Below are 26,979 nucleotides of genomic sequence, written 5' to 3'. Positions count from 1 at the left end.
TTTTTTATTTTTTTATTTATTCTACAAGTATTTTCTCATAGTGCAGAATTGATGTATTTAAAAAAACAACATATCACTAGGAAGGATAGTATAAGGACCCGCCGCCATGGACTTTCCCCCTCAGCACTGGTGTATTCCTGTATTTCTCCGCCTCTACCAACATGGCCGACATCTCAGGTTGCTTTTCCTCCTCCAAGATGCAGGAGACAAGGAAGTGACCACACTTCACCCTCACTCAGTATGGCTGAAGTGGCTTCATTCCGCCCTCAACCTGGAAGGAGGTCGTAATCGGCTGCACCTGTTCCTGGCCTTTATAAGAAAGCTATTTCCCAGCAGCCAGAGCAAAGGTCTGATCCTTATGCTCTTGGATCCTGACTGGTATCATGCTTGTGTTTTACCCGCCCCAAATCTTTGCTTGCCCTTGAATTTCATGTGCCTCTCTCCTGCCCTGATCTTGGAACTGTGACCCCTGCTACACCCTGACCTTGGCCTGTGACCTGAATATTCTCCCGATCAGGACTCCATCCCAAGGCCTGTGGTCAGTTCTCATATCTTGCCTCAGCCCTGATGGTCGGCCTGCTGGTTAGAGATGAACACGTCGGTCACAGATGGCAGGCTATGGGTAACCCGATAGTCAAGACGCCCTCCTGCCATGGCTCAGGGCTACTGATTGCTTGGTTAAGGAAAGCCCCCAAATAACCAATACCTTGGATGAAATGCATTTGTAGTTAGCCTTGCCCAATAGGGATTTGGGCATCAAAACCAGTTCCAAACTTTGCATGGAAGCCAATATTTACAATTTGTAATACGCAGCTGAAGTAGTTCCAGGGTTAAATTACTTTTCGGGCCACCTATTTCACAGGGGCTTTCCACAGGAGCGGGTCCCTTACATAAAACCCATTTGTATATGGCCTGTCACAGAAAGGGTTTGGTTATCAAAACCGATGCCAAACTGCATGGTGCCGATATTTACCAATTGGAATAAGTAGATGCAGAATTTACTCAGGTAAAACTGGGCGTGGCTGCCACTGTCTCCCAATTACAATAAGTAGCTAAATACAAATCGCTTTTATGTATGGAACGCCGTCTTGTGGCAAAACACTGGGCAAAAAAAAAAGGGTCGGGCATCAAAAATAAGTAGCTGTAGTGTTTCAAGGGTTAAATGACTTTGGGCTACCTATTTCAAAGGGGCTGTCCACAGAGGGGGATCCCTTGCATAACACCCACTTGTATTTAGCCTGGCCAAAAAAAAAAGGTATGCGCATCAAAACAGGTGCTGAACTGGGAATGGGTGTCAATATTTACCCTGTGGCAAAATACGGTGAAATAGTTATTTGACCCTTCGAAAATGACTTTTTCCTAATTAGGAAGCTAACCCCCGCCTTGTGTAGGTAACTACAGTATATATCTTTTTTTTTTCTACTTAAATTTTTTTAATTGAGTTTTCAGAAAGTCAAAATAACAACATCTTTGTATCACCTTGACTGCGGCGCGGTGGAGTTTAACTCTAACGTAATAATGCCTGACTAAGCGGCCGAAAACCTATCTCAGTAATAACATGAAACGCAGAACCCCACGTAGAGAAGGTTAGGGAGGGAGAGTGGCAGGGGTCCTGTCTGTGTTTTAACTCTGTGCCACAGGGTTTAGATCAGGCCTGCACAACTCCAGTCCTCGAGGGCCACAAACACGCCAGGTTTTCAGGATATCCCTAAATCAGCACAGCTGGCTCAATTAGTGGCTCAGTCACACTGAGCCACTAATTGAGCCAGCTGTGCTGATTTAGGGATATCCTGAAAACCTGGCCTGTTTGCGGCCCTCGAGGACTGGAGTTGTGCAGGCCTGGTTTAGATATTCCTTCAGTTCTTTACGTGAAGTCTCGACTGTAATGTGGCTAGGCCCTCATCTACAACGGCCCATATTCTTGGCCTATATCTCTTCCTCTCAGAGCCCTTCCGCCCGTCAGAGGGGAACGCATCTAACACTATCGTAGCCACGCGGTGGTAACTACATATCGTGACGCTGTGTGCTGTGGTGTTTAGAGGTACAGTAAAGTTAACGCCTCGGCTGCGTGTCGCTGGTCCTGAAACGCAAAACGGCAAACGCCCCATTTTTGCCCCCCACCCCCATGATCTGATTCTGTAGGGTTGCTGCTTTAACAACCAAATTTATAAAATCACTAAAAGTGTTTTGGGATCGAAAAAAAACCCCAAATCTGGTTGAATGCAGCGTTCACATTGAGAAATGTGCATTTCTTTTCATTAATGGCCCAGTTTTGCAGCTGTCTGCTCCCCTCCTCCAATCCCCTCTATTAGGTAGCCTGCACACGTTGCAGTACCTCATACTGACCACACCGTGGCGCTCGGTCAACACGTCCCAGCAACTCAGGAGTTTTAGGGTCGTGTCTGCGATGCAGCTAGAGGCTAAACTAGAGGGGCGTGGTTATGCAGATGAGGAGGTGTGCGTGCTGATACAGAGGGAAGCGCTGGGCGTGGCTTGCGGTCACCTGAAGGTGTATAGGATGCCTGCGCTGCTGGTTCCCCTGGCTCTGTGCTGCTGCTGCTGTGGGATTGTGCTGCTCGCGTGCCGGTTCCCAGGCTTCTGCTGCTGCTGCCTCCCTCAGAGCCTCATGGCTCGGACAGAGAAGCCCTTCTTCAGGATTGCGTGAGTCCAGGGGGAGCCTGTCCTGCCGCATGTGATGGGGAGGGGGGCTGCATGCATGTGCAATATATATCTATACAGTACCCTGCATACATATATCAATATACAGGGTATTTATATGTGTGTTTGAGTTGATCTGTAGTACAGAGGGCTCTCCTGTATATAGTGCTGTACATACATGGCTGTGCTGTATGTTGAGCAATGTCCTATTTGCAATGTTCTATAGGCTATGATCTAGTTTGTATGAGGGTGCTGATCCAGTGCAGATAATAGGATATATACGTCTGTGTGTGTCAGAGAATTATATGGCATCAGTGTCATACAGCATTCTGCAGACTCAGAGTAGCCACACATCCCTGGCTTTGCATGACTGGGCCAGATTACTAGAGTGGGCTGTCACAGGGTATCTTTAATGTGCTGTGTGATATCGGTACATAGTGTGCAGGTGACATGCATAGTTTGCACTGAGATGTACAGAGGATTCGGTGGGTGTATAACTGGGCGCATTGCACTGTTAGCACTGGGCTGCTGATCAGTTACAGCACATGTATGTTACACACGGTGCAGCCTGCAGTCACATGTATAGGAGCAGAATACAGCATCATTTACGGAAACCGCCAGAAGATAATCCAGAAGATAATCCCTGCCGGGCGCACACCGCGAATGGGAAAGGCTGATAGAACGGAACTATCCGGGGAGTCGGGGCAAATATTTTGTAAGCACAGGTTTTAACCCCTACAATGCCTACGGGTCGTTGCTATCCCCTCTGGTAGCCCTCTGCCAAATATACCGCTGACCCCTAATACCAGCACACCCCCCCCCCCTGTAACTGTGGCCTCCTGATCATCATTCTACATAAATATTTTGGTTTCACGTCACTGGATGAGTTACTGTATGTAGTCACGGGTATGCCACTCTCATTCACTGGCTGCCCAGGGGCCCTGGCACAGGAGTGGCCATCTTCAGCCCTCAAGAGCCACCAACAGAACAGGTCAGGTTTTAAGAATATCTCTGCTTCAGCACAGGTGGCTCAGTCAATGATTGGGAAAAAAGAAATAAAAAATTAGACAGAATTTGCGCTCACTCTCTTATATACAGTAGGGCCCCGCTTCTTGGCGACCCGTCAATACGGTGGTACTGAGAAGGTAAAGTCCGCGCATGCGCAGAAAAGGGGCCGCCAAGTCCACGCATGCGCAGAAGGGACGGCATAGGGGGGACGGCATAGGGGGTAGGAGAGACGGGAAATCACCGGTCGACATAGCAAATGCTATGTTCCGCTTTTCGGAACCCGCCGTATGAGTGGGACCCTACTGTAATTCCCATGGAGGTGCTAGGATCCTGCATCTGTACCGCCAGACGCATGCAACTATAAAACAACCATACTGGATCAGCACTCCAAAATAAATCAAAGAAAATGAAAGACTTAATATTCTTTCAGCCACTAATTGAGCCACCTGTGCTGAAGCAGGGATATCTTTAATAGCCGACCTGTTGGCCCTTGAAGACTAGAGTTGGCCACTCCTGCCCTAGCAGAATGTGGTGTGCCAGTTGTCCCAGAAGAACGTGTTTTTTGGTTTGAACAGGGGAGCTGAAGCTATGTGCTACAAAAACATGTCTATTCATAGTTCCGATGACACGTCCCTGTAACACCAGCCCCTCGTCTTCACACCTAGTAACTCAACTTTGCTGTGATGGTTTTGAGCGCACGCAACACCCCGTGCAGTATTAATACTACCAAAAGTGTGATTTCTTTTATTTATCTTGCCACTGGCAGTTTACATGGCTCCTTACATAAAACAATATAGGCACAATAGCTATGCATGTGCAAGTTGGAGCGTAAGCTCTTTGGGCCAGGAACTCCACATATTTTTGTTTTGTGTTGTCTTGCATATTGACCCTGTAATGTGCTGAGCACATGGCTGGCAACATAGATTAAAAAATAAATAAAAATACATTGCAGAGGACACTGCAAACCCCGTTGCAAAATATAACTTCAGTGCAAACGTATCTCTCTCACAGGTGATCTGCCTTATCAAAGGAGGCCTTCTTCTCCTGGGTACATGCCTGCGAGAACTGGGGAGCATGAGCGTCAGGGCTGCCCAGCGCCGCTCCCTGCACCATGTCCAAGGCCTTCTTCTCCTGGGTACATGCCTGTGAGAGCTGGTCAGCGCTGCCCAGCGCCGCTCCCTGCACCATGTCCCAGGCCTTCTTCTCCTGGGTACATGCCTGTGAGAGCTGGTGAGCGTCAGCGCTTCCCAGCTCCGCTCCCTGCACCACGTCCCAGGCCTTCTCCTGGGTACATGCCTGTGAGAGCTGGTCAGCGCTGCCCAGCTCCGCTCCCTGCACCATGTCCCAGGCCTTCTCCTGGGTACATGCCTGTGAGAGCTGGTCAGCGCTGCCCAGCTCCGCTCCCTGCACCATGTCCCAGGCCTTCTCCTGGGTACATGCCTGTGAGAGCTGGTCAGCGCTTCCCAGCTCCGCTCCCTGCACCACGTCCCAGGCCTTCTCCTGGGTACATGCCTGTGAGAGCTGGTCAGCGCTTCCCAGCGCCGCTCCCTGCACCATGTCCCAGGCCTTCTCCTGGGTACATGCCTGTGAGAGCTGGTCAGCGCTTCCCAGCTCCGCTCCCTGCACCACGTCCCAGGCCTTCTCCTGGGTACATGCCTGTGAGAGCTGGTCAGCGCTTCCCAGCGCCGCTCCCTGCACCATGTCCCAGGCCTTCTCCTGGGTACATGCCTGTGAGAGCTGGTCAGCGCTGCCCAGCGCCGCTCCCTGCACCATGTCCCAGGCCTTCTCCTGGGTACATGCCTGTGAGAGCTGGTGACCACGTTTACAAGAAAAGAGAACAGGGCTTGGCACGAGTAGGGTGTTGGCCAGAGATAATGATGCCATTGGGCATATTTCTTCACTTTTTTGTTTCTGCTGTTGTTATAATGACTCTGCAGTTTTATTTGCATTAACTTGGACTTGATCACAGTGGGACTTTGGCCTCCATCAACGGCAGTTCTCAAGGATATCCCTGCTTCAGCACAGGTGGCTCAGTCGAAAGTTAAGCCACCTGTGTTGTAGCAGAGACTGAGCCAGCTGTGCTGAAGCAGAGACCGATTGAGCCACCTGTGCTGAAGCATGGATATCCTGAGAACCTGACCTGTTGGTGGTGGCCCTTGAGGACTGGAGTTGGTCACTCCCTGTACTGTGGGGTAGGGGGGGTCTCCCAGGATGGAATTCACCTCTGCTCCATCGAGGGATTTAAATGGACGAGCCATTTTCAGCACAGCAATGGTTAATCAGTAAAACAATCAGTGTCTCCGTGGTCCCAATTCCATTGGAACACAATAGGCGATACCTAAATATTCACATAATCCTAAAGCCAGGAAATAACTGAAGAGGTTAGGGCTGAAGTTTGTTCTCATTGTGTATAAATCGCTATATTCCAGCCCGGGGGTAGTCTTGTGTAATCGGGGAAATCGTGTGGGTGCCTCCTGCAGAATAACTTTCAGTTGATCCTTTTTCCTGAATAGCAGCGATTTTTCGATTTTGTCCCCCATAAATATTAACCCTCTAGCTGCCAGAGGCCTGAAATCACCTCGCACTGCAGGTCTACCTGGCATCAACAGTGTTAATGTCAGAAAAGAGAGATCGGTGTCATCGCGTGGCTGCTGGAACGTTAATTCCAACTCATTACTGTTCAACGACGGCACCGATTGCTGCTGCTTCGTGGCCTCTTCCATACATTACTGGCCCCGGTCACCCTGGTCGCTGGGAGAGGCTGAAAAAAGCGATGGTGATACTGCAGGAGTGTCTTTCGGGCGCACCAACAGGCCAAGTTTCCAGGCTATCCCTGCTTCAGCACAGGTGGCTCAATCCGTCCCTGCTTCAGCACAGCTTTGATTGAGCCTCTGATTGTGCCACCTGTGCTGAAGCAGGGACTGAGCCACCTGTGCTGAAGGGATAGCCTGAAAACCTGACCTGTTGGTGGCCCTTGAGGACTATAGTTGGCCACGCCTGGTAATAGGCAGTACGACTACATCTAAATTCGGTAAGCCGGAGTACCACTGTGACGACGTAGCTATCTTACATGTTGTGTATGGAAAGGCAGTGTGGCTACCAAGAGGTTAACCGGCAACATGCGAGCTGCCTTGCTTTGGCAGTGAGGGTGTTAATGTTCTGGTCAGTGGGGTTCTTTAGGAAAGGCCCAACACGCGCTTCACTTCCCACTGAATAGGGAAGTAAATCTCGGAGATGTGTTTGCAAAGCAGCATTGTGACGGCTTCTATATTTTATTTGGATTTCTTACCCCCTCCCAGGCCGCCCCGGGCCATGAACCTCACTGTTTTTAACCCTTGGGGACCCTGGTTCAGAGGTTACTTACCGTTAAAGACACCAGCATTGTCCTCTCCAGAGATGCAAACTGCCAGATTATCCCCTCATCCAGATGGCTGCTAGAAAGTAACATCGGTACCTTATACCGACCGGAGCAGTTACTCGGGTCCCGGAGCTGAAAATAGTGCCTTCCAGCTCTGGGAAGGTCTCGTTCCCATACTTTCAAAGACCTAAAAGGGGCAAAAGAGTGGGATTTTTGCGTTAATGGTGTAGACCACCTGCTCGTTGGGAAGTAGGGGGTCTCCGGCAGGTCCACAGCAATCATTTCAGCTCCGGGCGCCCTTCCTGGCGAACAAAATGGCAGTTTAAATCTCCCGCGTTACGCCGGCTAATAGGAAGCCGTGACAGATGATGTTGCAGCTTCCTATTGGCTCGCTTGACGCAGGGGATTTAAATATGTCGGGAACTCACGGCAGCTGTCCTGGCTTGCATCTCAGGATGGTCTAGGACAATTAGCTGCGGCCGTTTCACCGCCGGGACATTTTACCATCGGTAATGTATGTCATTACCCCAACAACCTTAACCCCTGATCCTAACACGACTCGCGTACCTCAGGACTGAAAGTGTCCCTCGGCAGCTGAAGGGCTGCGTCTTAAAGTCCCTCTCCGTCTCGGGAACTATGGAGTCCCCGAAGTTAAAATAAACCCGATTTGACTACAGGGACCCCCCTGCTTCCCGTTCTAGTATAAAAAGAGCGGGGCGGAGAACTACAGGTATGTGTTGTGGGGGCATAATGGCGCTACCGATTTGGTTAATCTCTTCCAGGTCCCAGGTTTGTAAAACAATGCAATGGCAAAGTGAGAGTGACCGGTGACTGGACGCTCTCCTACGGACCGTGTGGCGACCTGGGATTTTAGCATGGACCGAAGAGGAGGAGTTTGGTATAACTATAAATGTTGGAGGATCACACACGAGATTTCGTCATGGGTACACACCAGCCTGTGCATCCCGTTTCCTTCTCGCGATCCCCGGGGGAACCTATCACAGGGCTGTATTTGGGGATGAAGAGGGCTTCTGTTTTGTTTCATAATGCACTAACTATTTTTGTTATTAGGGCAGTTTAAAGGTAAATTTTACATTTAATATGACGTTACATGATGTGTCATGGACCAAAACCTGTGTGGCTCTGTTGATACGCCAGCTACATCGGGGGGGTTGATTACAATGTTTGATCTCTAATTGAACCTGTTTACCTTTGAAGTGACTCCTTATTTCTGGACACGATTTAATCGCTTAGTTTTATTAAATTGGGATTTTGTTGTGTTTCTGGGAACAAGGAGGCAAAGGACTCTGGTGGAAGCCCTAAAACTTACCCCAAGATGAATCCTGCTGGTGACGGTGGAATTGAGGGGGCCGCGGTGGAGGGGCTGGGTGAGGATTTTGTGGTTGAGGGTGCTCATCTTGTGGCCTGCATGGAGGTGGGGGGCCGCGCGTTTGCTGGTTACTCCTCACACACGTGTTTATTGTCCACGTGGGTGAGTGTAAGAAGAAGTCCGTTGCTTAGACACAATGCCGCTGACCGTCACGCGTACTAATTTCTTAATTATCACACTTTTCTGGTGTAAATGCTGCTCTCGGATGTTACCGGTGCACACACAGACCATGTCTCATTTTACAAACATTAATAACCCTTTTAGATTGCAGTTTTTTTGGCTGAGTCATTATCCGAGTGTCGAACGAGGCCCTGGCACGCTGTCCCTTGGGAGGTGCAGAGAACGTCTTATGGGCTCTTTAAAGTGTTTTAAATACTAAATGGGTGCAAAATACACCATTACGAATCCAGTGGTCGCCCTTTATATGGATGTGATACTTGCGCATTGCTATGAGCTGGTACTTGGCTCTCCTTCTGTATAATGTTATGAGGCAGTTGTGGTTTTATTGGGGCTTGGACACAGCGATTGATACTGTTGTGCTTTATACTGCTGCGGGGCCTATAATTAGCATTCTGGTGGCTACGCATGCTACACATTCCTGAATTGAAATGCAGTTCAGTATCTTCGCCAGCGTTGCTGTTGAGGGATCCCCCGCGTGGGGTCCGGTGGAAGGCAGCTAGGCTTTACGATGTCCTTTCTGAAAATGACGGTGTAGGTGTTAGCGGAGACGGGGCGCAACCTGATTTCTCGCTATTCCCTCCGGTTTCCGGCCTCTTCCTCCGTGCTGCCGCGAGGGCAAGCCCCGTGTGGGTTACAAATGTCGGATATTCAAACGCTAAGCAAAACGATTAAACAAAGGTTGAAAATGTTCTGCTTTTTTCGGTGTTAAATTGCAAATCCGGTGTATGATGGGAAATGAGATTTGGGGTAAAAATAGAACTTCTTATATAGATATAGATCTCGCATTTTGGCTTGGCCCCAAAAACCAGGAAAATAGTACATTAAATGTGGAATCAGAGGATGCTGCACCTTTTTATATTGTATAGGACCACACTATTCTTTTTTCAGGCAGATGGTCCATGGCGCTCCAGTTTGAGTACTTAAGCCACAAGGGGGGAGGGTGTGAGTAGGGGTTACTCCTTAAACTGCGATGGTGCAAATCAGTGTGCTACCGCATGGAAATTCCCACTGACTTAAGGCTGCGTCCATAGGACAGGCCGCGCTGAGCCGTGCGGACGCTCCGTGCTGAGCCCCTGCATCCTCAATGAGGATGCCTTGAGAGGGGGCTCACGTGAGCGTCCGCAGGCGTGCTGAGGCTTTGGAATTTTCAGCCGAGCGCCTAGCTGTTTTTCAGCGCGCTGTCGGCTGAAAACATCCAATCAGCCTGAAGCAGCGTCAACGTCACGACGCCGTGACGTTGACGGTGATTGGCCCAGCGACGTCACTGCCCCGCCTCCAACCACCTCCCCTCGGCTCCCTTCTCGCACGCTGGCTCGCCTGCAAATCCATGGAATGGCGCTGACTTCAGCAGGCGAGCGTTAGCGCGCCTCCGCTCTGCTGAACCCTGTATGGCCCCCCGGCCTTAGTGTGGAAACTCCCTATCGCTGTTTAATGAAAAACTGAGTTTACAGGTGCAATGCCAACATTGCGAAACCAATTTAGCTAATCATTGCTTTCCTTTAAACACATCAATATACTTAAAGCAATCATTCTACTTGATAAAAGGGTTACACCCCAAACATCAAGGCCTTCTCAGGTGTTCCGGGCCACTAATATTCTTTATTTTTTTTTTTTGGTATTGTCATAAGACCATTAAAATATTCTGTGTTAATAACCTAGTACACAACAGGTTAACTTGAGTTAAAAGTTACAGTTTAAAAATCCATTATATTGTTTTGTTGTGGTTCAGCCCAGAGGACCCAGCCAGGTTTTGTGTGATGGTCTAAGGGTGACCGCCTCTGGGATTGTGGGGGTATTTAAACCTCACATGCACAACTGCGTTTTATTTTTTGACAGGGAAAATAAGTATGAGCGCTTAACCTTGGGTTGCCATTGATGGCCCAATACAATGATGTGTATATTATGGATGGTCTGATGACCGTACCCAAACCTATGTAGAGGACCTGGGTGTCATCCTGAAAGGGGGCCTCACATTCCGGAAATCTCCCCCTGTACGTAGCAGAGAGAGGTGACGAACAGGTCGCCCTTCGGATATCTTGGGTCTGATGTGATGCACAGGAATAAAATAAAAAAATTACATATTTCTAACAAGCACGTGGAGCTTTTTCAGAAGCCCAAGGGAGTCTTCCCCCAAAGAGCGTTTCCCCACCACGTGTCCACTAAGCCAGCAGCGTGGTCTCGTCAAAAATCCAGGGGGAGCATGGAAGAATTCAACAAACCAGAAAAAACACAGCTACGTGCAGATGTATAAATTGGGTGAATTAATAAGATAAAGATATCTTGGCTCCTATGTGATGCTAGACATATAGAACACCCACAAGCTCATATTGAACCCCCGAAATAGCCACAACATATATATAAGTGTCACAGAGGAGTGCTACTGAGCATGGCAATATACATTTAAAACCAGAGACGAACATGAAACACAGACAGAGCTCAATGCACATCCAGCAAACTTTATACACAGTACAGTGCCTAAATATACGTGTATATTTATCTATTAAATAAATGGTCTTTTAGTTTAACATTTTGGCCAAATTGTTGTAAGCCCCTGAGCTACTCACGGTGTGGCAAGTTGTTATGGGCACATCAAAACCTTGGAAGTCTGTTCTTTTTGGGATCGAGAAGTTGGTACCTCCAATATGAGTTAAAGGGACCGTTGCGCAGATAGAAATTGTATACATTTTATATATTAAAAAGAATAAGAATCGCACTCACAATATGTGCAATAATAAAAAGCATGTAACACAAAATAATGTAAAGTGCTCGACGTCATGATTGTCTCACCACCACCGCTCCCACGGGTGTCGTCAGTGGTCTCCTGGGCTCCTTGGCGTCTCCTCCCCGTTCCTAAAAGGCAGCGTGCACAGTAGTAATTTCATCAAGAAAGGACAGACCGCTTGAAAAACCTGGAGTTTGTCACTTTTTTTCCTCCTCCCTCGCCCCAGGACACTCTGATATGAGTCTGCCCAAAGGCAGCAGCCAAAGGGTGTCTGTCCTGGAACAGGAATTTCTATTTCTGCTCCCTCTGTTAACCCCCCCCCCCCCCCCCTTGCAGCTCTGCCTGCTAGCTTTATTGGATGTAAGCTCTCCCTGCAGCTTCACTCCTAGTGCAGATGGAATGGATACATTGTGTTACTTTTCTCTCTCCAGTCTGCTAGGCCCTGGTTATCCTGGCAACATCTCCAGTCCTCCAAGTTAAATGGACTTTTTCATCCTCCCCTGTCTGTTTTCACAGGTAGTTTAGCCCTGACCCTATTCCCGTGTTACAAGCAGTACTCACGTCCTTTTCCTTCCTGGCACTGGCTGAGTGAGTACTCCTGCTATACCCCCCCTTGTCAAGGCCATTTCCTTTTTACCTGCCTCTGATTATCAAGCACCCACAGAGAAGCACTTTCTCACCACAATATACCATCCACAAGTGCCTGTATATGCTTGATGCTTTCTCAATAAAGTGAAGACAATATAGCAGGACGTGGTGTGCTTTGGAAAGGGGGCCGAGTTAAAGCTAGCTGGAGCTATTCACACATCACACGTGACCCTGGTTCCAGGATAGTGTCAGCTGTTTGCTGCTGATGTTTAGAGATGCTCTGTTACAATTCCCATAAACATATATTGTCTCTAACTGTCCATGAAATGTCTAAATTGAATATATAACCGCTGTTCATTTAATGTTAACCATGTTATTGTCCTCATAACTGTGCTTAGGACATACGTGAAAACGAGAGGTAACTCTCAATGTATTACTTCCTGGTAACACATTTTATAAATAAAATGATGCTGAATGTAGTTAAGTTTCATATGTAAGAGATCCATCTGTCCATCAAAGAACATATCAAAGTTGATCTGAAAATGGACGTTTTTATCAGCCGAGCCCGTTGATGCGGCTCACGATATTCTTGGCGCAATGGGCATAAATTCAGTGTTTCTTTTTATTCATAAGAAAACTCTTTCCCCCAAACCTTAATGTCACAAGCGATTTTAAAGGGGAGTTCAGGACATGCTCAGAAGGTGGGCTGATTCTGTTCTCAATACAAGGGGTTTTAGAATAAAAATTATGCATTTGGGATATGGATTTAGAATTTAACACGACGTGTGTTTTTATGCCACCAAGACACGTGAATTCTCATTTTCCAAACTCCAAAGACGTCTCTTGGGCGGGAACCGATGTTGTACGTTGATAACGTGTAGATTCCCGTTTCCCCTGTTTATTTTATGCAACTGTCTGCGTTTCTTGTGACATTACAGAATAAACTAGGCACTGTACTACTTTTTCTATATTAAATCTAAAATTGAATAAATACTGCTTTTGACCTCTGCATTTTTTTGAAGAGTAACTGCGTTTTCAGACACTTTTTGCTGCGTTAGATTTGTGTTTAATTGCATATTTCTCGTAGTAAAACCGGGATCAGATAGACATTGATAACACATTCTGTGGCAGCGATTTGAGGTTATAGCTGTCATGGATTGAGGGGAAATAGTAGTATGTTCTAACCCTGGTCACTTGCTCAGAGGTCTGCCGTGCCGTTCCTGGCGGGTATACTATGATTTTCTGTATTTATTTTTTTTAGATGTCATGTGAAACTTTTTTTCCTCCCATCCCCCCACTTTTTCTAGAGACGTGTGCACTCTTGGGAGCGTGTTATCGCTGCATCAGGTTACTGAATATACTTCAAGCAAACATTTGGCTAACTTGGTTTCTATGGCAATTAAGAAGAATTTTGTGTTGCCTTGGGGGTGTGTGAATGGGTGGGGGGGGGGGGGTTCTCCACCTCTTGCCCAGCTTGCTGCCCCTGTTAGTGCGTTTCCCACCTCCCCCGGGGTATTACCGCAGTATTACCCCAGTATTACCCCTGCAGCATGGCGTATCTTGCAGACCGGGTAACAGCAAGCATGGTCAATGTAACGCCGATAATGTGACACTATGGAAGCCTGCCAGGGTTACACGCTAGGCTGTGAGCCAGGCTCAACGCTTCACTTAGCGCTGTTTACATATCATTAACCGGTTCCTCTCTGGGAGTGCGAAATGTACATATCATTAAAGTCTGCTGCACCGCACTTGGCAAACGAGGTTAAAGGCGGAGTCCCGTCTGGCATTTTAATCGTATAATGATAGAGCTATTACAAAGCATAGACCCCCACCGCCGCGTGACGCCTACCGTTTTTATATCCAGCCATCCCAGATGTGTTTAAATAGTCTCAAATGTCATAAATACACTACTAAACATACCACGTGTGGTGCATTCACATGTCTCAGAATTAAACATACCACGTGTGGTCCATTCACATGTCTCAGACACATCTGCAACATTGTCTTTTCCCCACGGTAGCCAGGGATTCTGGGTAATGCCCAGACATGCAAATGCGCCCAGTGGGTCATCTACCGGTTCTGCACTTCTTTAACCCAGGCTGTGCTGAAAAGCCGTGCAATACGGCAGGCAGAAGCTTTGTAGGGTTCCATGTTAAAACGGATGACAAGTAACGAGTGACACACGGCAAGTGTGTCATTACCCAAAATCCCTGGCTGCAGTGGAGGCATTCTTTGCTAAGTGATAATGGGGGAACGACTGGGAATATAGACGGTCGCCAACGAAGTCCGTGACTGCTGAAAGTCAGTAAGGCTGATGTGCAAATCAGTGAGTTTATTTAATATACTGCGACGGCGATTTCCCAGTGCTGAAGATGTGTCGTTGTACCTCCCCCCCCCCACCCCCAGCATAATAAAGGATCAGCCCCCGTACATTAAAAATAATCCCCCCCCCTTTTTTTTCTGAGAGATTAAAATGGTGCTCTCCATAAAGACCAGTGCAGTCTACAGGTTATCATGGTAACTAACATCAGAACAGAACACTTTATTTTTATTAAAGGGCGAGACTCCCATAGGTTATTCTGGGGGAACTCCATGTGCTGTTCTGTTTGTTTTATTGAACATCACGGGACTTTCTAGTGACCGAGAGTGGATCACATGGGTTTGTTAGTCGGACTTTCTAGTGACCGAGAGTGAATCACATGGGTTTGTTAGTCGGACTTTCTAGTGACCGAGAGTGGATCACATGGGTTTGTTAGTCAGACTTTCTAGTGACCGAGAGTGGATCACATGGGTTTGTTAGTGCGGAGCGAGTCGTCTGCTTAACAAAGGCTGCGTTCGTGTTAGTGAAGGGGTTAAAGCCGACGGTACAATGCCACATACTGTAACAGATGCCAAGCACAGATCGCATTATAATCGCATCTGCTGCATTCAGTGATTAAAATGGCTAAAGAAGCTAGTGAAAAAAGATCGACATTTATCACATTGGAGGAAATCTTGTATTATAGAGGGGTTTAGCATTATTTATGCTGGAACAATAGGACGGAACGTTGTAAAATACTGTTTTTCCTTTAAAAAAAAAAAAACCCACATATATTGGAGTTGTTTGCAGATTATTATTTATATGGGGTGTGAAAACGTATGTGTCTCGCTGCTGGAATGTAACGCTAGTAGCCTGTTTTTGCTAGAAGAATGTGGTACCACAGCTGTGCTGAATCACTTGTTTTTCCTGCCATCAGCAGGGCAGGGGGTCAGTCTATCCCGAAATCCTACAATTCAGTGAGACCGCTTCCTGTGCGCTGCCGCTGCCAGGTGGGATCTAACTAAGCAAAGGGGGGAGAGAAACGCTGGGATAAAGTTAGACCAGCAAAGCCATAAATACTCTGGGAATGTTACCAAACCCTCTTATACCCTGCTAACACGATTATATAAAGAAGCGGACACTGCCAGCTACAGTACCGCTCCAATAATAGAATAACCGTTCTTACCTAAAGGGACAGGCCTCCTCTTACTGACGTGAGCGCATATATTGTTCCCTGCAGGTGATTGGCACTTTTTTTTTTTTTTTAATTAAGTTTCAAAATAATGTACAACAAATAAAAATCCACCATGTTCACATGTCCGAGACAGGTCCGCAACAATACTTTTCCCCATTATCTCTTAGAACAGCGGTGCACAAACGGGGGGGCGTGGCGGTTAGAGACCTCACACTCCCCTTCCCCCCCTAAGGCATTTAAATGCCGGGGATCGCGTGAGGCCTCTCTAACTTTACTTACCTTAATTTTTCAGTGACACGTCGCCATGGCCACCCGGCGTCAAAAGACGCGGGGGAGAGGGGGGGGGTCACGCAACATCACATAACCTTGCGGCGTCAAAAGACGCCGGAGACGAGCAAGGAGAATGAGTTTGCGCACTCCTGTCAGACTATAGTGCTTCTGCTGCAGCAATGGATTCTGGGTAATGACATGAAAATGAGCCCTGTCACTCTTGCTACTTGTCCATTTTAAGCCCCCCTCCACCCCCCATTAGCTAAATATGTGAGCCCAGGACCTCCATGAGATTAGAATTGCACAGGACCTGCTCCTTTTTCACAGGAAAGCAACATTTTAACTTTAAGGGTGGTGGAATATTTTTTTTAAGGAATTTCTTACATTTTATATGTATCTTGCTAATTGCGGCCCTGTGGATGGACGTTGGCGACATTGTTGTCGTTCCACCTGCATCATCCTCTCCGCTCGTGTTCTAGGGCAGCGGTGCGCAAACTGTTGGGCGCAACCCCCAGGGGGGGCGCGAGACTGCCGATGGGGGGCGCGGGGTTTACAGAGGCCCCGCGCGCTTCCCGAAGGCACTTAAATTAAGTGCCGGGGGAGCTGCAAGGCCTCTGTAAACCTAACTTACCGTGGCTCCGGCGGCTTCCTCCCTGCGTCGCCATGGCAACGCGGCGTCAAAATGACGCTGCGAGGTCATGTGACGTCACGTTGCTATGGCAACGTGACGTCATTACGCCGGAGCGCAAGTAAGTTGGGGTTGGGGGGGGGGGGGCGCGGGAGTGAGGGGACAGCCGGCAAGGGGGCGCAGGGAAAAAAGTTTGCGCCCCCCTGTTCTTGGGGACATTGCGATCTAAGCCCAAAAATAAAGCTTATTGTAGAATCTTCTAGTTCATGTCGAGATTATCTATAACGTAACTTTTTTTTTTTTTTCACCTGTTCATTTGCTGCGTGAGCTGCTAAAGAGTGGGAATGGCAGCGGCCATTTTAACCTCCCAGTGACGCACATTTTCCGAGTTTGAAAAAAAATGTTTTTTTCATGTAATGGGTACGAGCAGGCTGCTTTTTCCTTATCTGTACAGAAAGCAGGGGGTCTTCACAGCTGAACCGCGTTCATTTCATCTCCAGGGGGTACTCCCTGCTCCCCGAGATGCTTCCCGGAGAAGATGCCCTCGGGAACCTCCTAGAGGTTTAAATCCCCTGCGTAACGTGAGCCAAATATGTCGCGGTTTCCTATTGGCCCACGGGAGATTTAAACCTCCATTTTGGTCAAATATTCCAGATGTATATTGAAGACCAATAACGGCCGCTACGACCCTGCCACCTCTGCTGTGTCTCGGCTGTTGTTTCTAATTGCGTCTGAGCTGCTGACAACACCTGAGCAGCAAACGGTCCCCTGCAGCAGGGAGGTGCTGATAATATTCGGGTCTTTTGAAGTTGTCTGTCTTCACCTGGTGCTTATAAGGAACATTTCTGGGAATGCTGCATCAACCATTAGATTTATAGGACGATCTGCAAGGGAGTGCGGCAGGGAGACGCCGCGTCACCTCCGCGTCTCACAGCCGCACGGGAAGAACTGTACAAGTCATTGAACTGAGAGGGGAAAAAGGAATACAAATCAATGTTGAATACTTGTCACCTGCGATTTGCAGAGGACATTGTTATTTTTTGCCAGAAGACCTCAAGCCGCAAAGAAAACTCGCTGAAGCAAGGAAGAATTTGGCATCTGTAGGAATCTCGGCAAGTCACCAAAGTCAGCCGCAAATGTGTCGGCTCTGCAAAGATCAAAATAAATGGAATAAAACTAGAAGTAGTCTGTCCGGTCTGTCCGTCAAATCAAATCAGCTTTATTGGCATGACGAAAGAACATTTCAGTATTGCCAAAGCGTGAATAGTAAGGGGTGGGGGACAATAATTACACGAATACTAGGGGGTAGGGTATAATGATTGCACGGTATGTGGGTAACAGTGTCGCACAGGGGTGTGGGGGCTAGTGGACGTCTCTCAGCTTGTGGCAGGTGCTGATATAGTGTGCAGCCAGTTCTGCTGTGGTTTCATCTTCTCCCAGGAGGATCGCTATTTTTTGGTTCTCCTCTATATTATTAAAGTTCTGGATAACAGCAGTTAGTTTCTCTAGGTGGGCACTCCTCACTTCAGAGTATTTTGTGCATCGCAAAAGGAAGTGCGTTTCATCTTCTACCTCTCCTAGCTCACATCGCTGGCACAGTCTCATCTCCCGGGGCTTCCAGTTCTGCCTGTGTCTGCCTGTGTCTCTCACACACCTCTCCTAGCTCACATCGCTGGCACAGTCTCATCTCCCGGGGCTTCCAGTTCTGCCTGTGTCTGCCTGTGTCTCTCACACACCTCTCCTAGCTCACATCGCTGGCACAGTCTCATCTCCCGGGGCTTCCAGTTCTGTCTGTGTCTGCCTGTTTCTATTTCTAGGCTGTGGGCACTTATTCTGTACTGGCCCAGGGTCTGTCTCTGTTTTGGGTCTTTTACCTTCAGTAGGTAGGGTGCCAGAGTGTATTCTCTCTGTAGGTTGTGGTAGGTTTCCAGCTTCTTTGAGCGCTGGATATCCTTTTCCCACATTGTCACATACTGCTTCTTCATTTCGTTGGAGATTGAGTTGATTTCTTTTTTCGGCAGGTTGTTAATCTGTGTGGGGTTTTGTCCTTGGAGTGAGAGGACAAGTTGTTTTATGGCACAGGGTTTAGTGAGGAGGTCCTGGCTTCGCATTGCTCTGTAGCAGTAAGACTGTGGTTGGCTCTTGTTTAGGTGGGCCCAGAATGTCAGTGCTCTCTTTGTCTGTCTGTCTCGGGAAGTAACAATGGATGGGAACCTGTTTGAATGAATTTGGGCTGGAGCGCAGATGAGCCCTCGCTGTGCCCGTGTGTTTCCAGAGCTGCGGTGACTGAGCTGCAGGAAGCAGCCAAAGTCAACGTTTTGAGATTAAATTACACAACACGCATAAAGCTGCAGCCTTGATGTACAGGGCCGGGTGAATAAGATCTCACACACTGCGGGGGATTGTGCTGTCAGGCAGGAATGCGTAGCGTCTCGTCCAGCGCTGAAGAGGTTACGTTAACTGAGGCTAGGCGAGCCGATTAGACACAGATGTCATGTGTCTGGTAACAGAAGGGAGGCCTGGGCCTGCATGATAATGCATTATCTATAAGCCGCCTCTCTTTCAAAGCTCGCTCAGCACCAATGAAATGTTCCAGGCGGCTTCTTTCCCCAGTGGTGGATTAGAGTCTCAAGAACAATACGACACATTGAACTCGCTCACAGGGAACTGCAGGTCATTGATCTAGGGGATGGTAGGATGGGTAGAGGCCTCCGACACGAGTGAACGATGTTCAGGACTGAGTCACAACGGTGGCCAAGTACCTGAATGTACTGTAGTGACCCCTTGGTAGCCTAATGGCGTAGATACCACGTCTTGGTGTCTGGCACGCCCACGGCTTGTCTTGTAGGGCACACGATGTTCGGCGCTCCTGTGGCACGCTGAGCACGATCGGGGACATCTGAGGCTTGGAACAGGCGCACTCCTTCCATTCCATCAACACTTAGATGGCGGGCGGTCACAGGCCCCCTCCCCCCCCCTGGCACTTGAATGGTTAAATGACATGACCTTTTTTTTTTTCTCCGAAACTGGAGGGATGTTACAATAAAGTGATGGGGGAATCCTGTAAAGCTTGATATGTTTATTGGATTTAGACTGCCAGCTATTTGGGGCTGGGGCGTCTTTTCCTAATGTTACTTTTGTGTCAAACGCTTATCCCCATCATGTGCTCCATTATGTCACGTGTATTACTGCGGTGACATGCTATGCACATGGATGGTGCTATATACAGTGGTGTGAAAAAGAAAGTACACCCTCTTTGAATTCCATGGTTTTACATATCAGGACATAACAATCATTTGTTCCTTAGCAGGTCTTAAAATTAGGTAAATACAACCTCAGATGAACAACAACACATGACATATTACACCGTGTCATGATTTATTTAACACAAATAAAGCCAAAATGGAGAAGCCATGTGTGAAAAACTAAGTATACCTTATGATTCAATAGCTTGTAGAACCACCTTTAGCAGCAATAACTTGAAGTAATAGTTTTCTGTATGACTTTATCAGTCTCTCACATCGTTGTGGAGGATTCTTGGCCCACTCTTCTTTACAACGTTGCTTCAGTTCATTGAGGTTTGCGGGCATTTGTTTATGCACAGCTCTCTTAACGTCCAGCCACAGCATTTCAATCGGGTTGAAGTCTGGACTTTGACTGGGCCATTGCAACACCTTGATTCTTTTCTTTTTCAGCCATTCTGAATGCTATACGGTGGAGGGTTTTTAGTCGCCTTTTCACCCACCATAATATCTATATGTATATGTATATATATATATGTATATGTATGTATGTATGTATGTATTTTTTTTTAAACTGGTCTATTGCGTAATTTCAGCTACTACGCATGCCTCTATCTTTAGTTCACTTTCATCCTAAGGCCTCGGGCATGCTCCCTGCTGGCGTGCTGAGGCGCAGGGAAAGCGGGTGCTTTCCCTGGCCTTGCGGTTGCTTACCGCACGCGCCGTCAGGGGCCGGGCCGGGGGCGGGCGCGTCACTGGCCGGGGGCGGTCCAGTGACGTCACGGAGCTGGTTCGCCCTCATTGGGCGAACCGCTCACGTGACCGGCCTGTCGCGCCGGCAAGCGGGGGAATTTTAAATTCCCCTAAGACCTGCGCTTCCGCACGCTTGCGGAAGCGTAGGTGAGCCCCTACTAAAGCCGCTCTTGGGCCCAGGGCATGCTTACGGCTTGCTTGCTGATGCTTCCCGCTGAGCCCCTACAGCCGCAATTAAAGCGGCTTTAGTAGGGGCTCGCGCATGCTTTCAGTTGCTTGCTGAGGCGCGCTTGAACAGAGCCGACACTGAAATTTAAAATTCACGCGCTGACTCCGCTCACGTGACGCCTCAGCAACCAATGAAAGGAGAGCAGGGCTATGTTGACAGGCTACTGAGTGTGTGGCGCCAGCGGGGATAATAATCCAAAAGGGGTATCCTCTCTCTCTGCTCGCCCACCTCCTCCTCCTCATCATGTAAAGTCCTACTCTCTCCCCCAGCATAGCTACATGTGTGTCCCACCGCAGCACAGCCGCTGTCCCCGGGCTGGGCAGCACTGCAGGAACTGCGTGTACCAGGGGCAGCATAGCTACATGTGTGTCCCCCAGCAGCACAGCCGCTGTCCCCGGGCTGGGCAGCACTGCAGGAACTGCGTGTACCAGGGGCAGCATAGCTACATGTGTGTCCCACCGCAGCACAGCCGCTGTCCCCGCGCTGGGCAGCACTGCAGGAACTGCGTGTACCAGGGGCAGCACAGCTACATGTGTGTCCCACCGCAGCACAGCCGCTGTCCCCGGGCTGGGCAGCACTGCAGGAACTACATGTACCAGGAGCAGCATAGCATGTGTGTCCCACCGCAGCACAGCCGCTGTCCCCGGGCTGGGCAGCACTGCAGGAACTGCGTGTACCAGGGGCAGCATAGCTACATGTGTGTCCCACCGCAGCACAGCCGCTGTCCCCGGGCTGGGCAGCACTGCAGGAACTACATGTACCAGGAGCAGCATAGCTACATGTGTGTCCCACCGCAGCACAGCCGCTGTCCCCGGGCTGGGCAGCACTGCAGGAACTGCGTGTACCAGGAGCAGCATAGCTACATGTGTGTCCCCCAGCAGCACAGCCGCTGTCCCCGGGCTGGGCAGCACTGCAGGAACTTGCCGTTGCCGTGCTCACCGCGCATGCGCGATGACGCGACATAGCCACCGCAGGAATCCCGCCTCCAGCCCCGCCTCCCACCAGCCTCGCGAGTACACTCCCTGTCTCTGAGGCAAGGCCACGAAAAATGAGCGCTGACGGCTGTCGCAGCTAAGCGTCAGCGCGCCTGAGCAAGAAAGTATAAACTATGGACGTGGCCTAATTGCGGCTGAAGGGGCTCAGTGCTGAGCGAGAGCGCGCGTCAGCGCGCTTCCGCCAGCAAGCAAGGAACATGGCCGAGGCCTAAGAGGGACTGCCTGTGTAGCATAACTCCTGCAGTGCATCGCAGCTACAGGAAGAACCTGTGTGTGGTGCCTATGTGCTGGATGCTCCCAGCGCTGGCTCTTTCCAGGGACTGTGCCAGTTATTTCCCTGGGGCATTAATACCCCACCACCGTCCTGCTGGGAATTAATACCCCTCCACCGTCCTGCTGGGCATTAATACCCCGCCACCGTCCTGCTGGGAATTAATACCCCCGCCACCGTCCTGCTGGGAATTAATACCCCACCACCGTCCTGCTGGGAATTAATACCCCGCCACCGTCCTGCTGGGAATTAATACCCCGCCACCGTCCTGCTGGGAATTAATACCCCCGCCACCGTCCTGCTGGGAATTAATACCCCGCCACCGTCCTGCTGGGAATTAATACCCCCGCCACCGTCCTGCTGGGAATTAATACCCCCGCCACCGTCCTGCTGGGAATTAATACCCCGCCACCGTCCTGCTGGGAATTAATACCCCGCCACCGTCCTGCTGGGAATTAATACCCCGCCACCGTCCTGCTGGGAATTAATACCCCGCCACCGTCCTGCTGGGAATTAATACCCCGCCACCGTCCTGCTGGGAATTAATACCCCGCCACCGTCCTGCTGGGAATTAATACCCCGCCACCGTCCTGCTGGGAATTAATACCCCGCCACCGTCCTGCTGGGAATTAATACCCCGCCACCGTCCTGCTGGGAATTAATACCCCGCCACCGTCCTGCTGGGAATTAATACCCCGCCACCGTCCTGCTGGGAATTAATACCCCGCCACCGTCCTGCTGGGAATTAATACCCCGCCACCGTCCTGCTGGGAATTAATACCCCGCCACCGTCCTGCTGGGAATTAATACCCCGCCACCGTCCTGCTGGGAATTAATACCCCGCCACCGTCCTGCTGGGAATTAATACCCCGCCACCGTCCTGCTGGGAATTAATACCCCGCCACCGTCCTGCTGGGAATTAATACCCCGCCACCGTCCTGCTGGGAATTAATACCCCGCCACCGTCCTGCTGGGAATTAATACCCCGCCACCGTCCTGCTGGGAATTAATACCCCGCCACCGTCCTGCTGGGAATTAATACCCCGCCACCGTCCTGCTGGGAATTAATACCCCGCCACCGTCCTGCTGGGAATTAATACCCCCGCCACCGTCCTGCTGGGAATTAATACCCCGCCACCGTCCTGCTGGGCATTAATACCCCCGCCACCGTCCTGCTGGGAATTAATACCCCCGCCACCGTCCTGCTGGGAATTAATACCCCCGCCACCGTCCTGCTGGGAATTAATACCCCCGCCACCGTCCTGCTGGGAATTAATACCCCCGCCACCGTCCTGCTGGGCATTAATACCCCCGCCACCGTCCTGCTGGGCATTAATACCCCCGCCACCGTCCTGCTGGGAATTAATACCCCCGCCACCGTCCTGCTGGGAATTAATACCCCCGCCACCGTCCTGCTGGGAATTAATACCCCGCCACCGTCCTGCTGGGCATTAATACCCCGCCACCGTCCTGCTGGGCATTAATACCCCGCCACCGTCCTGCTGGGAATTAATACCCAGCCACCGTCCTGCTGGGAATTAATACCCCCGCCACCGTCCTGCTGGGAATTAATACCCCCGCCACCGTCCTGCTGGGAATTAATACCCCGCCACCGTCCTGCTGGGAATTAATTACCCCGCCACCGTCCTGCTGGGAATTAATACCCCGCCACCGTCCTGCTGGGAATTAATACCCCGCCACCGTCCTGCTGGGAATTAATACCCCCGCCACCGTCCTGCTGGGAATTAATACCCCCGCCACCGTCCTGCTGGGAATTAATACCCCGCCACCGTCCTGCTGGGAATTAATACCCCGCCACCGTCCTGCTGGGAATTAATACCCCCGCCACCGTCCTGCTGGGAATTAATACCCCGCCACCGTCCTGCTGGGAATTAATACCCCGCCACCGTCCTGCTGGGAATTAATACCCCGCCACCGTCCTGCTGGGAATTAATACCCCCGCCACCGTCCTGCTGGGAATTAATACCCCGCCACCGTCCTGCTGGGAATTAATACCCCGCCACCGTCCTGCTGGGAATTAATACCCCGCCACCGTCCTGCTGGGAATTAATACCCCCGCCACCGTCCTGCTGGGAATTAATACCCCGCCACCGTCCTGCTGGGAATTAATACCCCGCCACCGTCCTGCTGGGAATTAATACCCCGCCACCGTCCTGCTGGGAATTAAGCTGTAGTAATTGAAATGTGAAGTTAATTAAATCCTGTGGGGGTTGGAGATGTGAGCGCGCGGGACGGAGAGAAAGAAGCCGGTGTCACCCGGAGGCTTATCACCTCTCCCCATACATTCTCCGCTATACTTTCTCCTCCCCCCCTGTACATTTCTTCCTCCTCCCCCCCCCCCTCTCCTTGTACAGGGGGGGGGGGAGGAAGGGCAGGAGGAATGTACATTTCTTCCCCCCTATCCCTGTACATTCCTCCTCTTCTCCCCCCCCCCTCCAATACCTGTACAGTTCTTCCTCCCCCCCCCTCTCCCTGTACACTTTTTCTTCTACTTCACCTCTCCTTGTACATTTCCCCCCCCCTCCCTCCCTGTACATTTCTCCCCCCCCCCTCTCCCTGTAATTTGTTTTCTCCCCCTCCCTGTACATTTCTTTTTCTTCTACTACACCTCTCCTTGTACATTTCTCTCCCCCTCCCCCCCACCTCTCCCTGTACTTTGCTTCCTCCCCCCCTTTCCCTACATTTCTTCCCCCACCTCCCCCTGCCCCCTGTACATTCCCAGCTATGTAGGGGCTGTGGCAGGGCATGGGCCTACTGCAGCAAAAGGGTTCATTGAAAAATAATCCTTTCCACATTGTGAAGCTATAAACATGCATGTGAGACCCGTGTGTTTCAACAGATCAGCACAAATCGCATGTATACGTGTTACCCACACGCTCCAATCACCATAGATCCAGGCTCAAATCACTTACGTGCACACACGGGTTAAAATCACATACATACATACATCACGTGTGCATGCATACATACATGTGCGTGCGCGCATAGACAGGTGTGGTGCTGTCCTGCGCGCGGCGATGCTGCAGAAGGCTCCGGGAGGAGCGGGTATGTCAGGAAGCCTGGCTGGGATGGGATTGGGTTTATTTCTTTGCCAGAGCGCAGGTTTCCAGAACTCTGCACATTGTGCTGTGTGGGAAACGGGGCTGTCCCTTTCTTTTACTTCTCCTCCGCTGGGCGAAACAATTGAACAATCGCTCACATAACACATCACATCCCCGCTCACAATAAAACATTGTGCAGTGACCGGGGCCGTTAAACTGCCCTGTGTCCCTTCCCCCTTTTCCCCCCCAGAGGATTCAAAAACAACAAGCCCAAAACCTCTGGGACTAGATCATCCAGGTTCACCTCTGACACAACAGCTTAACGATTAAACGTATGTCTCTTGGCGGTGAACTGGACTGGATGGGGAGAGGGGCACAAGACAGCAGGGATGCAGATAAGGTCTCCAGGAGCACAGTGTGATGGGTCGGCGCCGTGTTACACGGATGGGTCGGCGCCGTGTTACAGCGCCGGTCACTTCTATGGCTTGATGGTTTATGTGAGCTGGGAATGAATAACATGGCTGTCACTCTGATAGTAGAAATAAAGGTGTGTGTGTGTGTTTATATTTTGTTATACACTTCAACAATGTATCAAGGTCGCTGGCTTCCTTCAAAAGGCTTAAAGACCCTGTCCCATGTAAAGTGAACATTTAATTTTTTTGCGTGAAATACCGTAATTCTCTAATTTGCCAGCCACTTATTTCCCCCTCTCCCTGCCCCCTAATTTTTTTTTTTTTAAAGTTGACAAATACAGTATATCTAAGTAGTTATACATGTTTTGAATATTTAAACACAATTGTCAGTAACTTCTATTTTACTCCTTTTTAAATATTTGACTGTGGCTCGTTCCCTTTGACCCCCCCCCCCCCCTCCGTATTATGAGGCCGGTCTGTCTCATTGTCCTCATTCCCTTCTCTCCTTCTGCGTCCCCTGCAGTTACAGCCTCTACACCAAGACCAGGCTGGGCTACCTGTTCTACAAGCGGCAGCTGAGGAAGGCGCGCGAGCAGTACCCCCACGGTCACTCTGCCACCCAGGCCATCGTGTTCAGTGGTAAGAAGAGGGGATTGTAGCTGTGCAGAAGTGATGTATAGTTCTCCCAGGCTCTGTGTGTGTGTGCGCACGTGGAGCTGTCTCAGGGTTATTGTTCTCCTTCCTGCTGGAGGTCTGTGGGGAGGACCCCAGATGTTCCCCTCCCTGTAACCCCCTTAGACACAGGTGCTTCCCCTGGAAACATGTACAGCATGTGTTAATGTATCAAGTTAGGTGTCCACCATATCCCCCCTCCACCTCTGTGCCTTTCTCTCTCCCTCCTGGTCTCCCCACTGCTGGATGAAGCCTCCCCAATAATCTCCCAGGTAGTCCGGTTGCAACCTCTCTAATCCACGCTGCGCCAATAGTGTGTGTGTGTGTTTATATAGTGCCATTAATGTACATAGCGCTTCACAGCAGTAATATATGTGACAATCATATAAATAATACAAATAACACAAAGTGGAGAAGTGCATCAAACATAAGTAACATTAAGGAAAAGGAGTCCCTGCTCCAAAGAGCTTACAATCTAATTTGTTTGTAGGAAGAAGTAGGAGGGCGTTCTGGTAAGTACGCCTGCGAGGGGCCAAGGTTAATGTATGAGGTGTTAATTATCAGCCACAGAGCTACTCATATGCTTCCTTAAGCAATTGTGTTTTAAGGTGAGTTTTAAAGGTGGATAGAGAGGCTGCTAGTCGGGTCTTGAGGGGAAGGGCATTCCAGAGGTGTGGGGCAGTCAGTGAGAAAGGTTTAAGGTGGGAGAGGGCTTTGTATACAAAAGGGGTAGAGAGAAGACATCCTTGAGCAGAACACAAGAGTATGATGGTGCAGGGGTGACAGGTGAGAGGCAGGGAGGCCGGACAGCAGGAGGTTACAGTAGTCGAGACGGGAGAGAATGAGGGTCTGTGTCAGTTTTAGCAGCCGAGCAACATAGGAAAGGGCGTATCTTGGTAATATTGCGGAGGAAAAAAGCGACCGGTTTTTGCTACCTTTTTGAATATGAGAAGAGAATATGAGAGGGGAGTCGAGTGTGACCCCTAGGCAACGTGCTTGGGCTACTGGGTGAATGATGGTTCTTCCAACAGTAATGTGGAAGTAGG

The 26,979-nt window shown here is 49.8% G+C and overlaps 1 protein-coding gene across 1 annotated transcript in view; it reads left to right on the top strand.

Annotated features, from left to right (window-relative positions):
• The first annotated feature begins 2,503 nt into the window (after positions 1–2,503).
• Positions 2,504–26,979, top strand: part of LOC142499804 (putative thioesterase PNKD) — a 51,242-nt gene continuing 26,766 nt past the window's right edge. Inside the window, exons 1-2 of the mRNA XM_075609682.1 lie at positions 2,504–2,661; positions 25,785–25,900. Of these exons, the coding sequence (XP_075465797.1) occupies positions 2,519–2,661; positions 25,785–25,900 (259 nt within the window). The 5' untranslated portion in view covers positions 2,504–2,518. The remainder of the gene's footprint in view (positions 2,662–25,784; positions 25,901–26,979) is intronic.

Source organism: Ascaphus truei, chromosome 7 (assembly GCF_040206685.1).
Source record: "Ascaphus truei isolate aAscTru1 chromosome 7, aAscTru1.hap1, whole genome shotgun sequence".
Taxonomy (NCBI): Eukaryota; Metazoa; Chordata; class Amphibia; order Anura; family Ascaphidae; genus Ascaphus; species Ascaphus truei.
Note: the sequence above shows the minus strand (reverse complement) of the source record. Positions and strands in the feature narration are given on the sequence as shown.